Genomic DNA, 22,882 nt, shown 5'->3' with positions numbered 1-22,882 from the left:
CAATGTCTCTTTGAAAGGAAAAGATAATTATATACAGAGACATTTAAATGGTTTGTATTTTGCTAGTACATTGAACGTATATGTTGTAGATTTCCCTGGGAGAAAAGGAAAAATGCAGCCGTGCAATTTACATCTAGATTCACAAATGCACCTGTTAGGGTCTCCTGCTCTGTGCTGCCACGTCGTCATGGCAACCGGGAGACAAGTGCTAGCGGAGTAACCTGAGCGTAGCTGATACTCCGGTTCGGGTCTTTTGCTGTGCAGTGGTTACAGGCTCTGTGCACGGCAGGGGATCCGGTGCTGGTTTTTGTGCTCACAGTCTGTGAGGTCTGAGTGGGGCGTGGACAGCACCTGCTATATAAACCCTCTTCTCAGGTTAGGCAGATGCTGCTGAATCTTTGTTGGTTAGTCAGTTCCTGAAAGCTAGCTAGTACTGTGTAAACTTTGTATTTGTTTGTTGCTTACTGCAAATAGGCCTTGGGATTTGGTATTACACTCTGCCAATCCAGACCTAGCAGTAAGACTGGAGTCAGTCGTTTAACCTGCTGGGGTTCTTTTGCTACTCTGTGAACCTAGCAAGTTTGCGGCTGTATTCTCAGACTTGCCTGCCAAAATCCTTTCTCACTGTGCAAGGTGTTCAGGTGTCAGTTTAGTGGCAGTAAGCTGAACCAGTGCACTGCAAGTGAGGACTAGGATTGTGGAGACTCTCCTTGTGTCTATTATTCCATCTCTGACCAAGGAGTTTACTGCCACACCCGTTGGTAACCCTTTAGGGTTTTGCTGTTGCCCTTAGCAACAGCATTTCGGGTTCTCTACGTATTAAATCACTACATCTCGCTTCTTTCCATCTGAGCATTCCTAATACTAGGGAGACACCCAGTTTCTTAGCCTTTGGGCTTCTCTGTTCACTTTGTGTTTATTTTGTTACCCTATCACCTTCTGTGTACGTAATGTCATATTCCCCAGTCTGTCTGTGAGTTCATTTGTTTTGCATCCCTCTCCGTTCAGACACCAGTACATTCCTGCTGGCACTGGTGTGCATAACAGATCAGACACCAGTACATTCCTGCTGGCACTGGTGTGCATAACAGCACCGTACATGCCTACTACTCACCTTAACTCTGCATTCTGGGCAGTGGCGTTTCAACAGAGGAGAGGGCCTGTGTGCACCTCCGAGTGGGCCGGAGTCTACTGCACATACGCAGGTCTCCGGAAACGTGGCACCCGCGCATGCGTGGTAGCCATTTTGGTCACGATTTCCGCCACTAACGCTGCACCCACCACTGGACTCAAGTAAGGTAAGTATTAAAATGGGTGCAGTGTGTGCGGGGCACTCCGGCCCCCGGGGGTCCAGGGGGGCCCACACCGCACACCATGCACCCATTAATAGAAATACTTACCCTCCAGAGTCCCGCGGCTGCCGAAATCACTGGGAAAATGGTGCAGCGCCATTTTCCTGGTGTTTTGCGTATGCACAGTAGGTAAATCACTGGGGAAATGGCTGCCGCTGTGGACTCTGGGACAGCGCTAGGGTCCCCTAGGGACCCTTGTGCCCAGAGTCTACACAGCGCTGCCGGCTAGAGAATAGGGGGGCCAGCCGGCCCCTGCACATGGGCCTTCTCCTCTCTAGAAACGCCCCTGCTGGGGGTTCACCCAAAACAAAGCTCTGTGCGGGCTAATTTCAACTTTTCTGTTTACTCCAGTGGTTCCCAAACTGTGTGTCATGGCACCCTGGGGTGCCTCGGGACATTTGCAGAGGTGCCCTAGTTCAATTAAAAAAGTTATGGTCAATGTAATAGGCAAAACCAGTGCTGGTGGCTGCCAGTCATAAAATATGTGGACAAACAGAGGCAGATTTTGACCCTCACCACACAAATGAACCTAAGGATGACGTATAAACACAATTTACTTAATTTAATATTACTTTCTACATTTCTCAATAGGAATCTTTTGGCCCAGGGGTGCCGTGAAAACAGATCTGATACTCTAGGGCGCTATGATTAAAAGAAAGTTTGGGAACCACTGGTTTACTCCGTAAATGCTGCTTGGTGTATGCTCTTTTATGCATTAAGTTTTAATAGGGTTAGGCTGCGAGGAGAGAGGGTTAGGGTTAGGATGCGGGGGTGGGGGGGTGTTAGGGTCAGGCTGCGGGCAGGGAGGGTTATGGCTATGGGGTTTGACGGGGAGGGCTAGGATTAGGCTGCGGGTGAGTGGGGTGGGGGTTAGGGTCAGGCTGCGGGCTGGGATGGTTAGAGTTAAGGGGTTAGACGGGGAGGGTTAGGATTAGGCTGCGGGTGAGTGGGGCGGGGGTTAGGGTCAGGCTGTGAGCTGGAAGGGTTAGAGTTAGGGGGGTAGACGGGGAGGGTTAGGATTAGGCTGGGGGTGGGGTGTTAGGGTCAGGCTGTGGGCAGGGAGGGTTATGGCTAGGGGGTTTGACGGGGAGGGTTAAGATTAGGCTGTGGGTGAGTGGGGTGGGGGATAGGCTCAGGCTGTTAGCTGGAAGGGTTAGAGTTAGGGGGGTAGATGGGGAGGGTTAGGATTAGGCTGCGGGTGTGTGAGTGGGGGTTAGGGTCAGGCTGCGGGCAGGGAGGGTTAGAGTTGGGGGTAGATGGGGAGGGTTAGGATTAGGCTGCTAGTGAGTGGGGTGGGGGTTAGGGTCAGGCTGTGAGCTGGGAGGGTTAGAGTTAGGGGGGTAGATGGGGAGGGTTAGGATTAGGCTGCTAGTGAGTGGGGGGGGGGTGTTAGAGTCAAGCTGTGAGCTGGGAGGGCTAGAGTTAGGCGGGTAGACGGGGAGGGTTAGCCTGCGGGTGAGTGGGGTGGGGGTTAGGGTCAGGCTGCGGGCAGGGATGGTTAGAGTTAGGGGGGTAGATGGGGAGGGTTAGGATTAGGCTGTGAGTGAGTGGGGTGGGGGTTAGGGTCAGGCTGCGGGCAGGGAGGGTTAGAGTTAGGGGGGTAGATGGGGAGGGTTAGGATTAGGCTGCGGGTGAGTGGGGTGGGGGTTAGGGTCAGGCTGTGGGCAGGGAGGGTTATGGCTAGGGGGTTTGACGGGGAGGGTTAAGATTAGGCTGCGGGTGAGTGGGGTGGGGGTTAGGGTCAGGCTGTTAGCTGGAAGGGTTAGAGTAAGGGGGGTAGATGGGGAGGTTTAGGATTAGGCTGCGGGTGTGTGGGGTGGGGGTTAGGGTCAGGCTGCGGGCAGGGAGGGTTAGAGTTGGGGGTAGATGGGGAGGGTTAGGATTAGGCTGCTAGTGAGTGGGGTGGGGGTTAGGGTCAGGCTGTGAGCTGGGAGGGTTAGAGTTAGGGGGTAGATGGGGAGGGTTAGGATTAGGCTGCTAGTGAGTGGGGGGGGGTGTTAGGGTCAAGCTGTGAGCTGGGAGGGCTAGAGTTAGGGGGGGTAGACGGGGAGGGTTAGCCTGCGGGTGAGTGGGGTGGGGGTTAGGGTCAGGCTGCGGGCAGGGATGGTTAGAGTTAGGGGGGTAGATGGGGAGGGTTAGGATTAGGCTGTGAGTGAGTGGGGTGGGGGTTAGGGTCAGGCTGCGGGCAGGGAGGGTTAGAGTTAGGGGGGTAGATGGGGAGGGTTAGGATTAGGCTGCGGGTGAGTGGGGTGGGGGTTAGGGTAAGGCTGCGGGCAGGGAGGGTTAGAGTTAGGGGGGTAGATGGGGAGGGTTAGGATTAGGCTGCAAGTGAGTGGGGTGGGGGTTAGGGTCAGGCTGCGGGCAGGGAGGGTAAGAGTTAGGGGGGTAGATGGGGAGGGTTAGGATTAGGCTGCGAGTGAGTGGGGGGGTGTTAGGGTCAGGCTGTGAGCTGGGAGGGTCAGAGTTAGGGGGGGTAGACGGGGAGGGTTAGCCTGCGGGTGAGTGGGGTGGGGGTTAGGGTCAGGCTGCGGGCAGGGAGGGTTAGAGTTAGGGGGGTAGATGGGGAGGGTTAGGATTAGGCTGCGAGTGAGTGGGGTGGGGGTTAGGGTCAGGCTGCGGGCAGGGAGGGTTAGAGTTAGGGGGGTAGATGGGGAGGGTTAGGATTAGGCTGCGAGTGAGTGGGGTGGGGGTTAGGGTCAGGCTGCGTGCAGGGAGGGTAAGAGTTAGGGGGGTAGACGGGGAGGGTTAGACTACTTACCTACCAGGTGTCAGGATTATGCACTTTGGGATGCTGCTGTTGGTATTCTTACCACCGGCATCCCAAGCGCGGGATTCCAATACCATCCCCCTTATTCCTACCACAAACAAGTGAAAGAACAAAACAAGGACAATCAGAATAGGGAGAGAGGAAAGGAGGGAATTTCCAGAAGACAGTATGATGATGCAATCTGACACCCCCTAAAATCACTATAATAACTCTGCCCCTTACCTCCAATAGGCTTCCTTACCACTAGGGGGAAAAACAGAACCCTAACAAGTGTCAATCACTTATATCTTAAAGGGGAAGGGGCAATTTTCATCTCTATCTCAAGGTTTAAAATGTTCTCAAGATTCCAATTAGCCTTACGCGTCATTACTGGAAATACCCACCTAAATGCTCCAATATTTCCCCCCATATTCTCATTTGCATACTCTCATCCCACCAGGGTCATAGCATGCGTCAATATTTTTTCAGAAGTCAAACACTATAGGTTGGTTCCACTAGATGGATAACACATTGCCATATGCTGATATCATGGAGAATTGAATTCCCTGTTTATTGGCGCACAAGGGGGTGGGGGTTTATTCAGTTGTTTGAAAAGTCAGTTCTGTGTCTGTTTTTTCCTATCTAATAGACAGGGAAAAAACAGACACCCAACTGACTTTTCAAACAATTGAATTCCCCCCAAAGTCCAACAGGCTATATCAGTTATATAGAGTGAGAAGTCGGTATACTATATATAATTTTTGATGGAAAAAAAATGGAAAGGACGCAGCTACAGTTTCAGATAAATGATGCGTCTCGCGTCCGTAAAACCTTATCTTGTGCATTTCTTTAACTGCATACAGCAATTGAGCTAAACCATAATGCACATAAAATACAGTATGTATCCTTTTGCATAATAGAAACTTACTTCATTACCACCAGGCACAAAGTGTATATACCTTTAGCGGCATAGCAGAATATTATCCTAGAGAAGAAAATTAGGATTAGTTATTAAGACTCCAACACAAATTGAAGAAAATGCATTTCCATCTTTCCACAGACTGGACATAATTCCGCCTATTGACAGCTGATCAGTGAGGGTGTTTTCAGGTATACAGTTCATCAAGCAGAAATATGTAATTACTGTACATGTCCTGCCATGTATGCCTCTATTTATCGGCCCATAAATAACAGCGATGGCCCTATTCCCCGCAGCAGTGGTGATAATTCATCAGGCAATATAGACCTGTAAATAACATTTGACAGCCATGCAGAATAGCATATTTCAGCAGTTTTCCCGCCAGTTTTGTGGATTATGGGGGTAATTCCAAGTTGATCGCAGCAGAATTTTTTTTAGCAGTTGGGCAAAACCATGTGCACTGCAGGGGAGGCAGATATAACATGTGCAGAGAGAGTTAGATTTGGGTGGGTTATTTTGTTTCTGTGCAGGGTAAATACTGGCTGCTTTATTTTTACACTGCAAATTAGATTGCAGATTGAACACACCACACCCAAATCTAACTCTCTCTGCACACGTTATATCTGCCTCCCCTGCAGTGCACATGGTTTTGCCCAACTGCTAAAAAATTTCCTGTTGCGATCAGCTCAGAATTACCCCCTATGTTTCTTAATAAATAAATACTCATGTTTACAGCAGCACAATATCAGAGTCCCCATTTCCGCTCAATAGTCATGCGGCACTGAGGTTCGCTCCAACTGCAGGCTGAACCTGGCACTGCTGTTACATTTCTCCTCAGAGATATCTGTCTATTTTCTATTCCATTTTGTTTTTCTTTGCTTAGAAATCATTGGGCCTGATTCTGAGGTGGGAGTAAAGGGAAAAAGGTATCCGGTCTATAGGTCTACACTAAAAAGGTCTAGAGTCAATAGGTCGACCACTAATGGTCGACATGCATTAAGTTGATAGGGTCAAAAGGTCGATAAACAAAAGGTCGACAGGGCCAAAAAGTCGACAGTGAAAAGGTCGGCGGTCAAAAGGCTGACCAGGTCAAAAGGTCGACAGTCAAAAGGTCGATAGGGTCAAAAGGTCGACACATGTGTTTTAGGGTTTCATACATTTTTACAGCTTTTGCTGCATTTACTTTCCATGTCACAAACTATGACCTTTAGTCACCTTGTGGCGAGTGAAGCGGAGTGAGCCACCGAGCCTGAAGAGTGGTGGCCACAGCGAGCCCGCAAGGGGACGCATTTAATAAAACTGACTGTCCGTGTCACAAACTATTACCATTAGTAAGTAACCTTGCCCAAAGTGTGGCGAGTGGAGCGAGCCACCGCGCCCAACGCATGGTGAGCGAACGCATTTCAAAAAATTGGGCAAACATTTAAAAAAAATACAAAACAACACCAAATGTTTTTTTTTCTGTTGACCTTTTGACCCTGCCGACCTTTTACTGTCTAACTAATGACTGTCTATCTTTTTAATATCTACTTTCTGTATCAGAACCAGGAAAAAAGGGCAAGTAACCGTGCTCTTTGGCAAAAGCATGCTGCACCATGTGCAGAGAGTTTTAGATTTGGGAGGGTGCATGTCCGAACTCTGCAGTGTACATATACAACTTTGCAGCATTTGCAGGCTACATGCGAAAGCAGCCAGTATGTAAACTGCTTGCAAAAGCAAAACATGTACCACCCCCCCCCCCCCCCAACCCCTTTAGTGCAACATAGCTGGACAACTGGTCACATTATTAGTCCTGTATAAAACGCCAGGTGGATAATTCTGTTAAGGTGGGTACACACTAGTAGATATATCTATGGACGGATCGGGCAGTGTGCTGTGCATACACACTGCCCGATCCGTCGGGGACTGACGTCATGAACTGGGCGGGCGTGTACACACGCCCGCCCAGTTCAGCTGTCAATCACCGCCGGCCGCCGCAGCATGTGTACGGGCGGTCGGCCGACCGCCCCGTACACACACAGCGACGCGCCAATATATCGGTAGATATATTGGCCGTCGGCTGTGCTGCGCGGCCAACGCGATACGTCTGTGAACAACGGAGTTCACAGACGTATCGGCCGTACACACTGGCCGACGGTGCCGCGATTTATCGGCCGTTCAAGAGAACGGCCGATATATCGACCAGTGTGTATGGGCCATAACTGTACTCACAATGGTAACTGTTGACTGACATAATAGTTACATTCCTGTATGCTCAGGTTCTGTGATAAATGCAATCAACTTGCTGGGACCAAATCAATTCCTCCTTCATATAAGACATTTTTTATTTAAAGTAATAGATATTAACTTTTAAATCACCACATTCCATGTAGATCCTTGTTTCTCAAAGTGGGGGGTGCTGAACTGCCCTAGGTGGGCTCTAAGAGGCTCTGAGCTACGGGGGAGTGCTGGAAGTGCCCACGTCAGTTTCATGTACATTTCTAGGCATGAGCCTAGCAGCAGAACATCAGGAGTCGTTTGTCCCAGAGTGATGGAAAGACTTTTCCTATAGGCACTAGCAATAATACTGTATACAGCAGATCTGTGTGTTCCAGAGTGATGGACAGACCTGACGGCCAATGGAATCTATGTGTCTCTGAGAACGCCCGACAGAGGGGAGGGCTTTGAGTCAATAAGGTGGCTTGAGGGGCATGATTGTGAAGCCCCTGTACTGAGGGGTGACTGATTTGAGATGTTGGGGACAGGGTCAGATTAACACTGAGGCAGGTGGGACTACAGATCTAGGTCTCCACATCAAAATAGGCCCATCATCTTGACAGCCTGATGAAGAGCGGCCACCCAGCTGCTAAGTATTCCAATTGTATTTGTATTTCCCTCACAAGATTATGCAATTCTTATTTTTTTTACATATTTAAGAAGACATTGGTACTGATAGTGCAAGGGGTGTACATGCCCACATGGCACTGGCCACACCCACACTCTACTGGCCACACCCACATAGCACTGGTCACACCCTCGCCGCTTTTCTAGGTGTGGCTGAAGTTTCCCTTTGACTTCTCCCAAGCCAGTATCTGTACTGGTCATAGTGGTTTGGAGGGACTGAGTATAACCTAGCCATGGATTGAGAGTGACCCATTGAGAGGGGCGGTTTGGCAAACCTTTACATTGACCCTTGAGGTCCGATATTTGATTGTCCTGAGAAAGTCTGCTACAGGTAGGATGTACGGTGATGAGAGCTTTAGAGTCCTATGTGGTATCACTACTCCGTACAGCGATGTTATGTGTGTACTTTGGGGGTAATTCAGAATGCATCGCTGCAGCGGCAGTGATCGAAGTCTGAATTACTTTGTGGAGTGCGCACGCGCAGCGGCCGCACTGAGCATGCGCAGTCCGGGAGTACAGTAAGATGCTATAAGAATCTCACCTGCTGCAATTGCCTCTGTCTGATTGACAGGCAGAGGCGGTTGCGGGGCGGGAGGGGCTTTCCAACGGCGTTAGAATGCCATTGGCGTGGAGCGGTCAGGACAACGGAGACACGTCCGGACCGCTGGGGGGCTGGCAGCGGCGACTGTGTGGTGCAGCCGCTGCATCCTGGGACTGCGGCCAGTAGCTTCCTGCCAGCGTGCCAGGAGCCGAGCAGGCTGGGTGCTACTCGTCAGGTACAAAAGCATCGCCACTGTGCGATGCTTTTGTACCTGTGCGGGGGAGGGGGGGAGGGAGGGCCTGACATGCGGGGCAGACTAGCCCTGTGCTGGGCGACCCCCCGCATGTCAGAGTAAATGATCGTCAATGCAGTTAAGTGTGTTTTGTATGTACATGGATTATTATATACACATGACCATATTGTTCTTTCTCAAAGACGTCTCTTGAAAAACAAACTATGTTTTGCACATCATTACGTAGACATTGATTATTGAAACATAGCGTTATTTATTTGTTTTATTCTCACGGAAATTCTACTTAATATTTCATGATTAAACAAAAAATATATATTTTTCTGTAAAAAAAATAATGCTGCAATCCATATTTTTAAAATAAGGCTGACGTATTTCCACCACAAAATACAATTATATTAACAAAATATAAACCTCACCAAACACACAGCTGTTCCGAAACAGAAAACATCAATTTACAGAGCAGTTTCCAGTCTGCTGGAACAGAAAGTTCTGTTCTCTATTCATATGGTTTTATATGTAGCATCCTTAAGCAATAACATACCGTACCCTCCAACCTGGTTGTGCCAAAAATTGTTACAAATTGGGGAAGGGGGTGTTGCCATGGGCAAAGGGGGCGTGGCCTGCTGCGTTCCCATAGGAATCAATAGGGAGACGCTGAAACCTGTTACAAAGCTCTTTATGTCCAGTACAGACCATAAAAAATGGTACTGTATGGGCCAAAAAGGTACGGTTGGAGGGTATGACAAACAGAAGACGTGGCTATATGTGTGTTTGTCCCATTATGAAAGATTCGCAAAACAGACCTTGCTGTGTGGGGGAAGCTATATAGTGATGCACCGCGAGCTTCCTGTCCATCACTGTGCTACTGTATGGCAAACTGAACTTTGACAGCTGTTTTGCATATGGACTGTTTCAACCGGGTTCAGTATGATTTACCGACGGACACAATACCAATGGTCATAATACCGACAGCCATTGACCGACAATGAAAATAACGATGCGGTCAAAATGCCGACATTCATTATGCCGCCATGTTCAAAATGCCGACACAGTCAGAATACCGACATTTGCAAGGCTAACATTTCAAAATACCAACATGAGTTTTTCGTGTGTGTGGGGGGGTTGGTGTCACTGTCGACATTGGTCATCATGGACACCGTGTAAGTGTACCGCGTCCCCTCGCATGGCTCACTGCGCTCTGCGCACTATTATATTCCCTCTCTTGGTCCACTGGGATGGTAAAGTCTGTTTTGGGGCAAAAATTCCTTAAAACGAATGTCGACATTTTTACACGTCGGCATTTCAAATGTCGGTATTCTAACTATGTCGGCATTTTGAACATGGCGGTATACCATATGTCGGTATTTTGACCATGACGGTATTTTGACTGTCGGTCAATGGCTGTCGGAATTATGACCGTCGGTAGGTATTGTGTCCGTCAGTAAATCAACTGCTACCCGTTTCCACCTAATCCTGCATTGTCAGTCCAGGGGACAAATGTAATAAGGTCCAGGTCAGCGGATATACAGGACTACAAAATGAGAATGCACATATTTTTAAAGTGCCAATCTTTACAAGGCAAAACCAGGTTGGTTTTGCCTTGCAAATTCTTGCCACTTTGAAAATTCAGACCCTATTACATTTACTCCCAGGAGTCCATTTTTCCCTCAGAGTAAATGTAAGGTAACACAGGCCATAATATTTCCCTTACTACAGTATATACAATGGAATGCTTTTTTGTTCACATAAAACCTCTTACCATTTTTCCGTATGCCGGTTATTACAGACTATTATTTTTCGATTGTGGCGAAGGCTGTTCTTTGACCTAATGCTTAAACTCCGGGCTTGAGATCCAACAAAGCGCTTGGATCAGCCGGCAATTACGTGATGTTGGTGCAGATAGCAGTAAAAGCATTTATGGGGCTACACATTAACATTAATCCCATGGCCAGTGAAAAGACTGGAAAAGCTGCATTACTTTGTATAAAGGGCTGCTGAACTGGCACGCTAATTCTTACTGTTCTTCCAACTGTGTTTTTGATAATTATACCTGAACTTCATCCATCCGGCACAAAGCCTCTTATAAACACTTCATCTTCTTTCAGCTGATAGGGGCGTCATTTGCTTTTGAACCAACACAATATACAGTATTTCCACGTAAAGAAACATTGCACAATTCTATTGACATCTATTATTGGACCATCTAGAACAACAGACACAAGCTGAGGAACTGAGATCGTTAACAAAATGCGCAATTGGTTTTATTGACTTTTCGGATAAAAAGAGATGAATTCACAGCATATTTTTTTTTCGTGCCCATTGTGAACCTTACCCTCATAATTGGAAAAGAAAGAAATGTTTTCAGTGTGTATAAATAATACCAGTGTTTTACAGATGGCCAATTGGTTCCCTGGCTTATGACTGGTTTCAGAGCTCGCAACGAAATTAGTCTTTTAAAGTGATGTTTTTGAACAACAAATTCTAAGGGAAAAAGGCCAAAGATGACAAATGAGTGAAATCTGCATTGTAAAATCCTTTTTATGCCCCGTCAATGTCTTATTGTTGTTTGAAAAGCTATTACAAGATTTGCGGAAACGATTAGTCGGCAGGTGAAATGTTGACACAATAGTTCAGATCATCCCGCAAGACCAACGTCTGGGGTTATTCCTCCTATTTAACTATATACACTGCTCAAAAAAATAAAGGGAACACTAAAATAACACATCCTAGATCTGAATGAATGAAATATTCTTATTAAATACTTTGTTCTTTACATAGTTGAATGTGCTGACAACAAAATCACACAAAAATGATCAATGGAAATCAAATTTATTAACCCATGGAGGTCTGGATTTGGAGTCACACTCAGAATTAAAGTGGAAAAACACACTACAGGCTGATCCAACTTTGATGTAATGTCTTTAAAACAAGTCAAAATAAGGCTCAGTAGTGTGTGTGGCCTCCACGTGCCTGTATGACCTCCCTACAACGCCTGGGCATGCTCCTGATGAGGTGGCGAATGGTCTCCTGAGGGATCTCCTCCCAGACCTGGACTAAAGCATCCGCCAACTCCTGGACAGTCTGTGGTGCAACGTGGCATTGGTGGATGGAGCGAGACATGATGTCCCAGATGTGCTCAATTGGATTCAGGTCTGGGGAACAGGCGAGCCAGTCCATAGCATCAATGCCTTCATCTTGCAGGAACTGCTGACACACTCCAGCCACATGAGGTCTAGCATTGTCTTGCATTAGGAGGAACCCAGGGCCATCCGCACCAGCATATGGTCTCACAAGGGGTCTGAGGATCTCATCTCGGTACCTAATGGCAGTCAGGCTAACTCTGGCGAGCACATGGAGGGCTGTGCGGCCCCCCAAAGAAATGCCACCCCACACCATTACTGACCCACTGCCAAACCGGTCATGCTGGAGGATGTTGTTGGGCTGTAAGCACAACCCCCACCTGTGGACGTCGGGCCCTCATACCACGCTCATGGAGTCTGTTTCTGATCGTTTGAGTAGACACATGCACATTTGTGGCTTGCTGGAGGTCATTTTGCAGGGCTCTGGCAGTGCTCCTCCTGTTCCTCCTTGCACAAAGGCGGAGGTAGCGGTCCTGCTGCTGGGTTGTTGCCCTCCTACGGCCTCCTCCACGTCTCCTGATGTACTGGCCTGTCTCCTGGTAGCGCCTCCATGCTCTGGACACTACGCTGACAGACACAGCAAACCTTCTTGCCACAGCTCGCATTGATGTGCCATTCTGGATGAGCTGCACTACCTGAGCCACTTGTGTGGGTTGTAGACTCCGTCTCATGCTACCACTAGAGTGAAAGCACCGCCAGCTTTCAAAAGTGACCAAAACATCAGCCAGAAAGCATAGGAGCTGAGAAGTGGTGTGTGGTCACCACTTGCAGAACAACTCCTTTATTGGGGGTGTCTTGCTAATTGCCTATAATTTCCACCTGTTGTCTATTCCATTTGTACAACAGCATGTGAAATTAATTGGCAATCAGTGTTGCTTCCTAAGTGGACAGTTTGATTTCACCGAAGTGTGATTGACTTGGAGTTACATTGTGTTGTTTAAGTGTTCCCTTCATTTTTTTCAGCAGTGTATTATAATCATTTTTCATTTCAATAAAAAAATCATGTAGATGATATGAGGCTTATTTATTCTTTATAGCAGCAATAAGATATTAAGTAATGCACCATAATGTTACATTATGCACATGCAGGAACGGGAGCCCATCCATGCAATGCGTTAGATGTAAGTGATCGCTAATGTAGAACTGGGCGCATATTGATTTTCATATGTATTTGTCAGTGTGATCACATTATTCTCTGTTATGTGTGTGGCATTTCATTACATTATTATATTGTGTACAAATAGGGTAATTTTAACACGTGCCTACAGTTTCGCTATAGTATTGCGGACAGGGGCGTATTAAGAGAGGAGGGGCCCCCGAGTGCAGCCTCCGTTGTGGGCCCCCTCCTCTGCAGCAGCAGAGTCTTCTACGCATGCGCAGGTCTCCAGGAACATGGCACCCGCACCTTGTTGCCGGGGACATCTCCAGTACGTATACGCAAATCACTCAGAAATGGCTGCGGTGGCAATTTTCCAAGTGATTTGTGTCCGCAGTGCCGGGTCGCCACCATGGGCCGGAGGGGTAAGTATAATAGATGTGTGCTGGGTGTGCAGTGTGGGCCCCTCTTGGACCTAGCGGCCCGTGTGCACCGCACACACTGAACCCATTATAGAAACGCCTATGTTATCGATCTATCATGTTATTGATCTATTATATCAAGTACATATGTATCAAATATCTATCTATCTATCTATCTATCTATCTATCTATCTATCTATCTATCTATCTGTCTGTCTGTCTGTCTGTCTGTCTGTCTGTCTGTCTGTCTGTCTGTCTGTCTGTCTGCCTGCCTGCCTATCTATCTATCTATCTATCTATCTATCTATCTATCTATCTATCTATCTATCTATCTATCTATCTATCTATCTATCTATCTATCTATCTATCTATCTATCTATCTATCTATCTATCTACCTGTGTCTATCTATCTATCTGTTGATACGCTGCTATACAGTGCATTTAAAAGCTCCCCCAACATTTTGACACTGCCAGCAAGTGGGCTGAATTACCCAATCATACAGCTGTAATTTTGCTGATTGGGAATGCAAATGATGTTTTCCTCTGTTTTAAATGCTAACACACACTGTGCTTTTCTTCTCAGTTCAAAACTGTCATTAAGAGAGTGAATTCTAACAAAGGATTCAGAGTAACAGAATGTTTTCCATTTGCAGAATCTGGGTTACATCGGCAGCAAATCTTTCTGCAAAGACCTTCAAATGTTGTCGTTGTTGAAGGACAAGATGCGGTTCTGGAATGTGCTGTATCTGGGTATCCAACGCCAACCGTCTACTGGATGCGTGAGGAGGAAGTCATTCCAGCAAGGTATGTACTAATAGTAATACATACTGTAAATGTTCTATAACACATGTGGGTACTGTAATTCCCAGCATACCCTGCCAGCTAGTGACACACTAGGACTTATAACTTAACAATTGTCCTCTGCCCCAACAAAACCTTTATCGACACATATTACGGCAATAAGGTATATGCTTTGGGGGCTATGTATTATCCCTCAAACGCCAAGGCCGCAGGCCTACTTAGAACCCACCCCAATGATTAGTAAGAAATAAAGTGATATTCGATATGTCCTGCTTTCCACCTTCTTAAAGACTAGTCATATTAAATTCTGTCCTCAAACATGCGTCCTTAAACAGCTATTTTCATATTTTCTCTATCGTCCTAAGTGGATGCTGGGGTTCCTGAAAGGACCATGGGGAATAGCGGCTCCGCAGGAGACAGGGCACAAAAAAGTAAAGCTTTTACCAGATCAGGTGGTGTGCACTGGCTCCTCCCCCTATGACCCTCCTCCAGACTCCAGTTAGATTTTGTGCCCGAACGAGAAGGGTGCAATCTAGGTGGCTCTCCTAAAGAGCTGCTTAGAGAAAGTTTAGCTTAGGTTTTTTACTTTACAGTGAGTCCTGCTGGCAACAGGATCACTGCAACGAGGGACTTAGGGGAGAAGTAGTGAACTCACCTGCGTGCAGAGTGGATTTGCTGCTTGGCTACTGGACACTAGCTCCAGAGGGACGATCACAGGTACAGCCTGGATGGTCACCGGAGCCGCGCCGCCGGCCCCCTTGCAGACGCTGAAGAGAGAAGAGGTCCAAAATCGGCGGCTGAAGACTCCTGAGTCTTCATAAAGGTAGCGCACAGCACTGCAGCTGTGCGCCATTTTCCTCTCAGCACACTTCACACAACAGTCACTGAGGGTGCAGAGCGCTGGGGGGGGCGCTCTGAGAGGCAAATAAAAACCTTATTAGAGGCAAAAAATACCTCACATATAGCCCACAGAGGCTATATGGAGATATTTAACCCCTGCCTAACTTCAAAAATAGCGGGAGACGAGCCCGCCGTAAAAGGGGCGGGGCCTATCTCCTCAGCACACAGCGCCATTTTCTCTCACAGAAAAGCTGGAGAGAAGGCTCCCAGGCTCTCCCCTGCACTGCACTACAGTAACAGGGTTAAAACAGAGAGGGGGGGCACTGATTTTGGCGATATTGTATATATATAAAAGATGCTATAAGGGAGAAACACTTATATAAGGTTGTCCCTATATAATTATAGCGTTTTTGGTGTGTGCTGGCAGACTCTCCCTCTGTCTCCCCAAAGGGCTAGTGGGTCCTGTCCTCTGTCAGAGCATTCCCGGTGTGTGTGCTGTGTGTCGGTACGTGTGTGTCGACATGTATGAGGACGATGTTGGTGAGGAGGCGGAGAAATTGCCTGTAATGGTGATGTCACTCTCTAGGGAGTCGACACCGGAATGGATGGCTTATTTAGAGAATTACGTGAGAATGTCAACACGCTGCAAGGTCGGTTGACGACATGAGACGGCCGACAATCTATTAGGACCGGTCCAGGCGTCTCAGAAACACCGTCAGGGGTTTTAAAAACGCCCATTTACCTCAGTCGGTCGACACAGACACAGACACGGACACTGAATACAGTGTCGACGGTGAATAAACAAACGTATTTCTCATTAGGGCCACACGTTAAGGGCAATGAAGGAGGTGTTACGTGTTTCTGATACTACAAGTACCACAAGAAAGGGTATTATGTGGGAGTGGAAAAAACTACCTGTAGTTTTTCCTGAATCAGATAAAATAAAATGAAGTGTGTGATGATGCGTAGGGTTACCCCGATAGCAAATATTGGCGTTATACCCTTTCCCGCCAGAAATTAGGGTACGTTGGGAAACACCCCTTAGGGTGATAAGGCGCTCACACGCTTATCAAGTGGCGTTACCGTCTCCAGATACGGCCGCCCTCAAGGAGCCAGCTGATAGGAAGCTGAAAAAAAATATCCTAAAAAGTATATACACACATACGTTGGTTATACTGCGACCAGCGATCGCCATCAGCCTGGAGATGCAGTGCTGGGTTGGCTTGGTCGGATTCCCTGACTGAAAATATTTTATTCATGTAGAGCATTTAATAGGATGCATTCTATATATATGTATGTGAGATGCACAGAGGGATATTTGCTCTCTGGCATCAAGATAAGTGCGTTGTCCATATCTCCCAGAAGATGTCAGGGACACGACAGTGGTCAGGTGATACAGATCCCATACGGCAGATGGAAGTATTGCTGTATAAAGGGAAGGAGTTATTTGGGGGTCGGTCCATCGGACCTGGGGACCACAGCAACAGCTGGGAAAACCTTTTTTACCCCAAGTTACATCTCAGCTAAAAAAGACACCGTCTTTTCAGCCTCAATCTTTCCTTTCCCATGAGGGCATGCAGGCAAAAGGCCAGTCATATCTGCCCAGACATAGAGGTAAGGGAAGTAGACTGCAGCAGGCAGCCCTTTCCCAGGAAAAGAAGCCCTCCACCGCGTCTGCCAAGTCCTCAGCATGACGCTGGGGCCGTGCAAGCGGACTCAAGGTGGGGGGGTAGTCTCAAGAGTCTCAGGGCGCAGTGGGATCACTCGCAAGTTGACCCCTAGATCGTACGAGTATTATCCCAGGGGTAAAGATTGGAGAGTCGAGACATCTTCTCCTCGCAGGTTCCTGAAGTCTGCTTTACCAACGGCTCCCTCCGACAGGGAGGCAGCATTGGAAACAATTCACAAGCTGTATATCCAGCAGGTGATAATCAAAGTACCCCTCCTACGACAAGGAAAAGGGTATTATTTTTCCACACTATATTGTGGTACTGAAGCCAGACGGCTTGGTGACACATAGTCTAAATCTAAAATGTTTTGAACACTTACATAAAAGGTTCAAATCGAGATAAAGTCACTCAGAGCAGTGATAGCGAACCGGAAAAAAGGGGACTATATGGTGTCCCTGGACATCAAGGATTACCTCCATGTCCAAATTTTGTCCTTCTCATCAAGGGTACCTCTGGTTCGTGGTACAGAACTGTCAATATCAGTTTCAGACGATGCCGTTTGAATTATCCACGGCACCCCGGGCCTTTTTACCAAGGTAATGGCCGAAAAGATGTTTCTTCAAAGAAAAAAGGCATCTAAATTATCCCTTACTTGCACGACCTAAAAAGGGCAAGTTCCAGAGAACAGTTGGAGGTCGGAAGAGCACTATCTAAAGTAGTTCTTCGACGGCACGACTGGATTCTAAATATTCCAAGAATCGCAGCTGTTTTCCGACGATACGTCTGCTGTTCCTAGGGATGATTCTGGACACGGTTCAGAAAAAGGTTTTTCTTCCCGAGGAAAAAGCCAAGGAGTTATCCGACCTGTCAGGAACCTCCTAAAACCAGGAAAGGTGTCTGTACATCAATGCACAAGAGTCCTGGGAAAAATGGTGGCTTTTTACGAAGCAATTCCATTCGGCAGATTCCATGCAAGAATTTTCCAAAGGGATCTGTTGGACAAATGGTCAGGGTCGCATCCTCAGATGCACCTGCGAATAACCCGGTCGCCAAGGACAAGGGTATATCTTCTGTGGTGGTTGCAAAAGGCTCATCTATTGGAGGGCCGCAGATTCGGCATACAGGATTTGATCCTGGTGACCACGGACGCCAGCCTGAGAGGTTGGGGAGCAGTCACACAAGGAAGAAACTTCCAGGGGGTATGGACGAACCTGGAAAAGTCTCTTCACATAAACATTCTGGTACTAAGAGCAATCTAAAATGCTCTAAGCCAGGCGGAACCACTCCTGCAAGGAAAACCGGTGTTGATTCAGTCGGACAACATCACGGCGGTCGCCCATGTAAACAGACAGGGCGGCACAAGAAGCAGGAGTGCAATGGCAGAAGCTGCCAAGATTCTTCGCTGGGCGGAGAATCACGTAATAGCACTGTCAGCAGTGTTCTTCCCGGGCGTGGACAACTGGGAAGCAGACTTCCTCAGCAGACACGATATTCACCCGGGAGAGGGGGGTCTTCATCCAGAAGTCTTCCACATGCTAATAAACTGTTGGGAAAGACCAATGGTAGACATGATGGCGTCTCGCCTCAACAAGAAACTGGACAAGTATTGCGCCAGGTCAAGAGATCCACAGGCAATAGCTGTGGACGCACTGGTAACACCTTGGGTGTACAAATCAGTATATGTGTTTCCTCCTCTGCCTCTCATACCAAAGGTATTGAAGATTATACGGTGAGGAGGAGTAAGAACAATACTAGTGGCTCCGGATGGCCAAGAAGGACTTGGTACCCGGAACTTCAAGAGTTGGTCACGGACGACCCGTGCCCTCTACTTCTGAGAAGGGACCTGCTACAACAGGGTCCCTGTCTCTTTCAAGACTTACCGCGGCTGCGTTTGACGGCATGGCGGTTGAACGCCAGATCCTAAAAGGGAAAGGCATTCCAGAAGAAGTCATTCCTACCTTGATTAAGGCAAGGAAGGAAGTCACCGCGAAACTTTATCACCGCATTTGGCGAAAATATGTCGCGTGGTGCGAGGATCGGAGTGTTCCGACGGAGGAATTTCAACTGGGTCGTTTCCTACATTTCCTACAATCAGGATTGTCTATGGGTCTCAAATTGAGATCTATTAAGGTTCAAATTTCGGCCCTGTCAATATTCTTCCAAAAAGAATTGGCCTCAGTTCCTGAGGTACAGACTTTTGTTAAAGGAGTACTGCATATACAGCCTCCTGTGGTGCCTCCGGTGGCACCGTGGGATCTAAATGTAGTTTTAGATTTCCTCAAATCCCATTGGTTTGAACCATTGAAAAAGGTGGATTTTAAATATCTCACATGGAAAGTGACTATGTTACTGGCCCTGGCTTCCGCCAGGAGAGTATCTGAATTGGCGGCTTTATCTTATAAAAGCCCTTATCTAATCTTCCATTCGGATAGGGCAGAACTGAGGACTCGTCCGCATTTTCTCCCTAAGGTGGTATCAGCGTTTCACCTGAACCAACCTATTGTGGTGCCTGCGGCCACTGGCGACTTGGAGGACTCCGAGTTGTTGGACGTTGTCAGAGCCTTAAAAATATACATTTCAAGGACGGCTGAAGTCAGAAAATCTGACTCGCTGTTGATACTATATGCACCCAACAAGTTGGGTGCCCCTGCTTCTAAGCAGACGATTGCTCGTTGGATTTGTAACACAATTCAACTTGCTCATTCTGTGGCAGGCCTGCCACAGCCTAAATCTGTTAAGGCCCATTCCACAAGGAAGGTGGGCTCATCTTGGGCGGCTGCCCGAGGGGTCTCGGCATTACAATTCTGTCGAGCAGCTACGTGGTCGGGGGAAAACACGTTTGTAAAATTCTACAAATTTGATACCCTGGCAAAAGAGGACTTGGAATTCTCTCATTCGGTGCTGCAGAGTCATCCGCACTCTCCCGCCCGTTTGGGAGCTTTGGTATAATCCCCATGGTCCTTTCAGGAACCCCAGCATCCACTTAGGACGATAGAGAAAATAAGAATTTACTTACCGATAATTCTATTTCTCGGAGTCCGTAGTGGATGCTGGGCGCCCATCCCAAGTGCGGATTATCTGCAATACTGTACATAGTTATTGTTAACAAATTCGGGTTATATTGTTAAGGAGCCATCTTTAAGAGGCTCTTTCTGTTATCATACTGTTAACTGGGTTTAGATCACAAGTTGTACGGTGTGATTGGTGTGGCTGGTATGAGTCTTACCCGGGATTCAAATTGCCTCCCTTATTGTGTACGCTCGTCCGGGCACAGTACCTAACTGGAGTCTGGAGGAGGGTCATAGGGGGAGGAGCCAGTGCACACCACCTGATCTGGTAAAAGCTTTACTTTTTTGTGCCCTGTCTCCTGCGGAGCCGCTATTCCCCATGGTCCTTTCAGGAACCCCAGCATCCACTACGGACTCCGAGAAATAGAATTATCGGTAAGTAAATTCTTATTTTCATGATAGAATCAGCTTAGTGCCCCTACTGGGATTATATACAAGGGTTTAAGTTTTCAGAAGTAATACAATTCCGGCAATCTTAGCTGCAGAATTATTGTAAAGTGGCAATGATTTAAATGGCAAAACGAACCTGGTTTTGCCATTTAAACTATCGCCGTTTTAAATCTGCCGCCACGATCGCCGTAAGGTGCACTGCTAATGAAAACTCGCACCCTATTACATAACTCCCCTATATTGAATGTCTTCTAAAGTCTCTACTCGCTAACAGCCCAGGAAACACATGAAAAGTGCTAAATTATTGGTCCTTCCTTAGTATCCAGATATTTGGGTCTTTGCTCAGACCACCAAATATGTTCATCTCATGGACAGGCGTACCAAGCCACACATATGAATTACACGGGTGCAGGGCTGCGTCACAGTGGTATCAGATTGCAAGTAAGCAGCATGCAGTATTTGTGGAGCACATACAGTGCCGTTGCTTAGAGTACGGGTTATTCTGCTTCATACTGTAATTACTTTGCATTACCATCAGAGCCATACTTACAGTACCACTGGATGCAGGGCTAAGGGAGTGGTGGGGTTGCAGTTGTACCCAGGTACCCAGCTACCTGGAGAGGCTCCGGGCACAATCTTATAGTTTGCACCTGATGCCCAGCTTCCTGCTTCCACCTTCCTCTTCTATCGTGCCCTGGGAGGGAATGGGGGGTAGGGGTAAGGGCGGCTGCCAAGGGTGCTATAGTGTGCTGATCCTCAGCAGAGTCGTAAGTAGACTATTTGGTGCCCTGTGCCAGAGAGAGAATTGGTGCCCCCAGCTATTTTTCCAATAGGGACATAGGGGGTCATTCCGACCCGATCGCACAGTGCAGTTGTTCATATCACAGCGATCGGGTCGGAGCTTGCACCGGCACCGCAGTGCGCCGGCGCATGCCAGATGGCCGAAGGCTGTCGTTACCTAGCGATCGCCTCTGTCTGATTGACAGGCAGAGGCGGTCACTGGGCGGGAGGGGGCGGCACAGTGGCGTTTGGCCGTCGTTTTCGGGGAGCGGTACGGCCAACGCAAACGTGGCCGGACCATGCGGGAGGCGGGCCGCAGCGGCTGCATGATGTCACACGCAGCCCCTGCAACCCGGGGCAGCGACGAGTAACTCCCGGCCAGCAGCAGGTGCTGCGCTGGCCGGGAGTTACTCTTCAAGTACAAAAGCATCACCGCCGTGCAATACTTTTGTACTTGTGCGGGGGGGGAAGGGGGGGCGGACTGTCATGCGGGGCGGACTATCCCTGTGCTGGGCATCTTCCTAAAGTGCATGCCTCTTGGGGAAGGGGCATGACAAGATTGATTCCAGAGAAAGCACAAGCTATGATGCCCCTTTCCACATTATATATATTATATATGTATATAATACACACACACACACAATATATATATATATATATATATATATATATATATATGTATATATACAGTGCCTTGCTTAAGTATTCACCCCCCTTGGCTTTTTACCTATTTTGTAACATTACAACCTGTAATTTATTTATTTTTTATCTGAATTTTATGTGATGGATCTGCACAAAATAGTCTAAGTTGGTGAAGTGAAAAATTTCTATAAAAAATAATTTCTCATATGTCCTAGAGGATGCTGGGGACGCTTCAAGAACCATGGGGTATAGACGGGATCCGCACCAGACATGGGCACTTTAAGACTTTGAAAGGGGTGTGAACTGGCTCCTCCCTCTATGCCCCTCCTCCAGACTCCAGTTTAGAATCTGTGCCCAGGCAGACTGGATGCACACTGAGGAGCTCTACTGAATTTCTCGGAAAAGACTTTATGTTAGGTTTTTTATTTTCAGGGAGGACTACTGGCAACAGTCTCCCTGCATCGTGGGACCTAGGGGAGAGAAGTCAGACCTACTTCTAGGGAGTTTAAAGGCTCTGCTTCTTGGCTACAGGATACATTAGCTCCTGAGGGTTTGGAACACTAGGTACGCCTAGGGGTTCACTCCCAGAGCCCGCCGTCACCCCCCTTGCAGAGCCAGAAGTCAGAAGACAGGTGAGCAGGTGAGTAGAAGAAGATAGAAAACTTCAGTGACGGCTTTCTGAGGTACCGCACAGCGATCGCGCTGAGCGCCATGCTCCCATACACAGCGGCACTGCAGGGTGCAGGGTGCAGAGGGGGGGGGGGGGTGCCCTGGGCAGCATTAGAAACCTCTTTTATGGCTGGCAGAGTAAATTCGTACCCCTGCCGGCTTTATTTGTTTTAAAAAAGAGCGGGCTGAAGCGCGCCATGTAGGGGTGGGGCTTAGCCCTCACAGCTCTCATCAGCGCCATTTTTCTCTCCAGAGCTGCAGAGACGCTGGTCCTTCCTCACCACTGCTATAACAAGTAACAGGGTGCAAAACGGGGGGGCACAGCAAATTTGGTGCAAAATTCTGTGATTTTAAAGCGCTGTAGGGTCTGAGGCAATATATATATATAAGGTTTCAGAACCGGGACAGGCGCTAGGTTGTGAGCTGGCAAACTCCCTCTGTGTTTCTCTGACAGGCTTTACTGTGGGTCTGTCCCCCTTTTGGCCCAGTGTGTCTGTGGGTGTCGGTACAGGTGTGTCGGCATGTCTGAGGCGGAGTGCTCTTCCCAGGAGGAGACTGTGTTGGGGGCAGAAACGGCCGTGGAAGTAACCCTGTCGGCACCGCCGACTCCTGACTGGGTGAATGTGTTGAATGCTTTGAATGCTAATGTGGCTCTTATTAATAAGAGATT

The 22,882-nt window shown here is 47.9% G+C and overlaps 1 protein-coding gene across 3 annotated transcripts in view; it reads left to right on the top strand.

Moving 5' to 3' along the window:
- The window catches only part of DCC (DCC netrin 1 receptor), a 1,035,978-nt gene that overhangs the window by 462,060 nt on the left and 551,036 nt on the right, over positions 1-22,882 (top strand). For all 3 annotated transcript variants that reach the window (XM_063960065.1, XM_063960057.1, XM_063960048.1), the window contains exon 4: positions 14,006-14,156. In XM_063960065.1, the coding sequence (XP_063816135.1) occupies positions 14,006-14,156 (151 nt within the window). The remainder of the gene's footprint in view (positions 1-14,005; positions 14,157-22,882) is intronic.

This window comes from Pseudophryne corroboree, chromosome 1, assembly GCF_028390025.1.
Source record: "Pseudophryne corroboree isolate aPseCor3 chromosome 1, aPseCor3.hap2, whole genome shotgun sequence".
Lineage (NCBI taxonomy): Eukaryota > Metazoa > Chordata > Amphibia > Anura > Myobatrachidae > Pseudophryne > Pseudophryne corroboree.
This window is presented reverse-complemented; position numbering and strand designations above follow the sequence as displayed.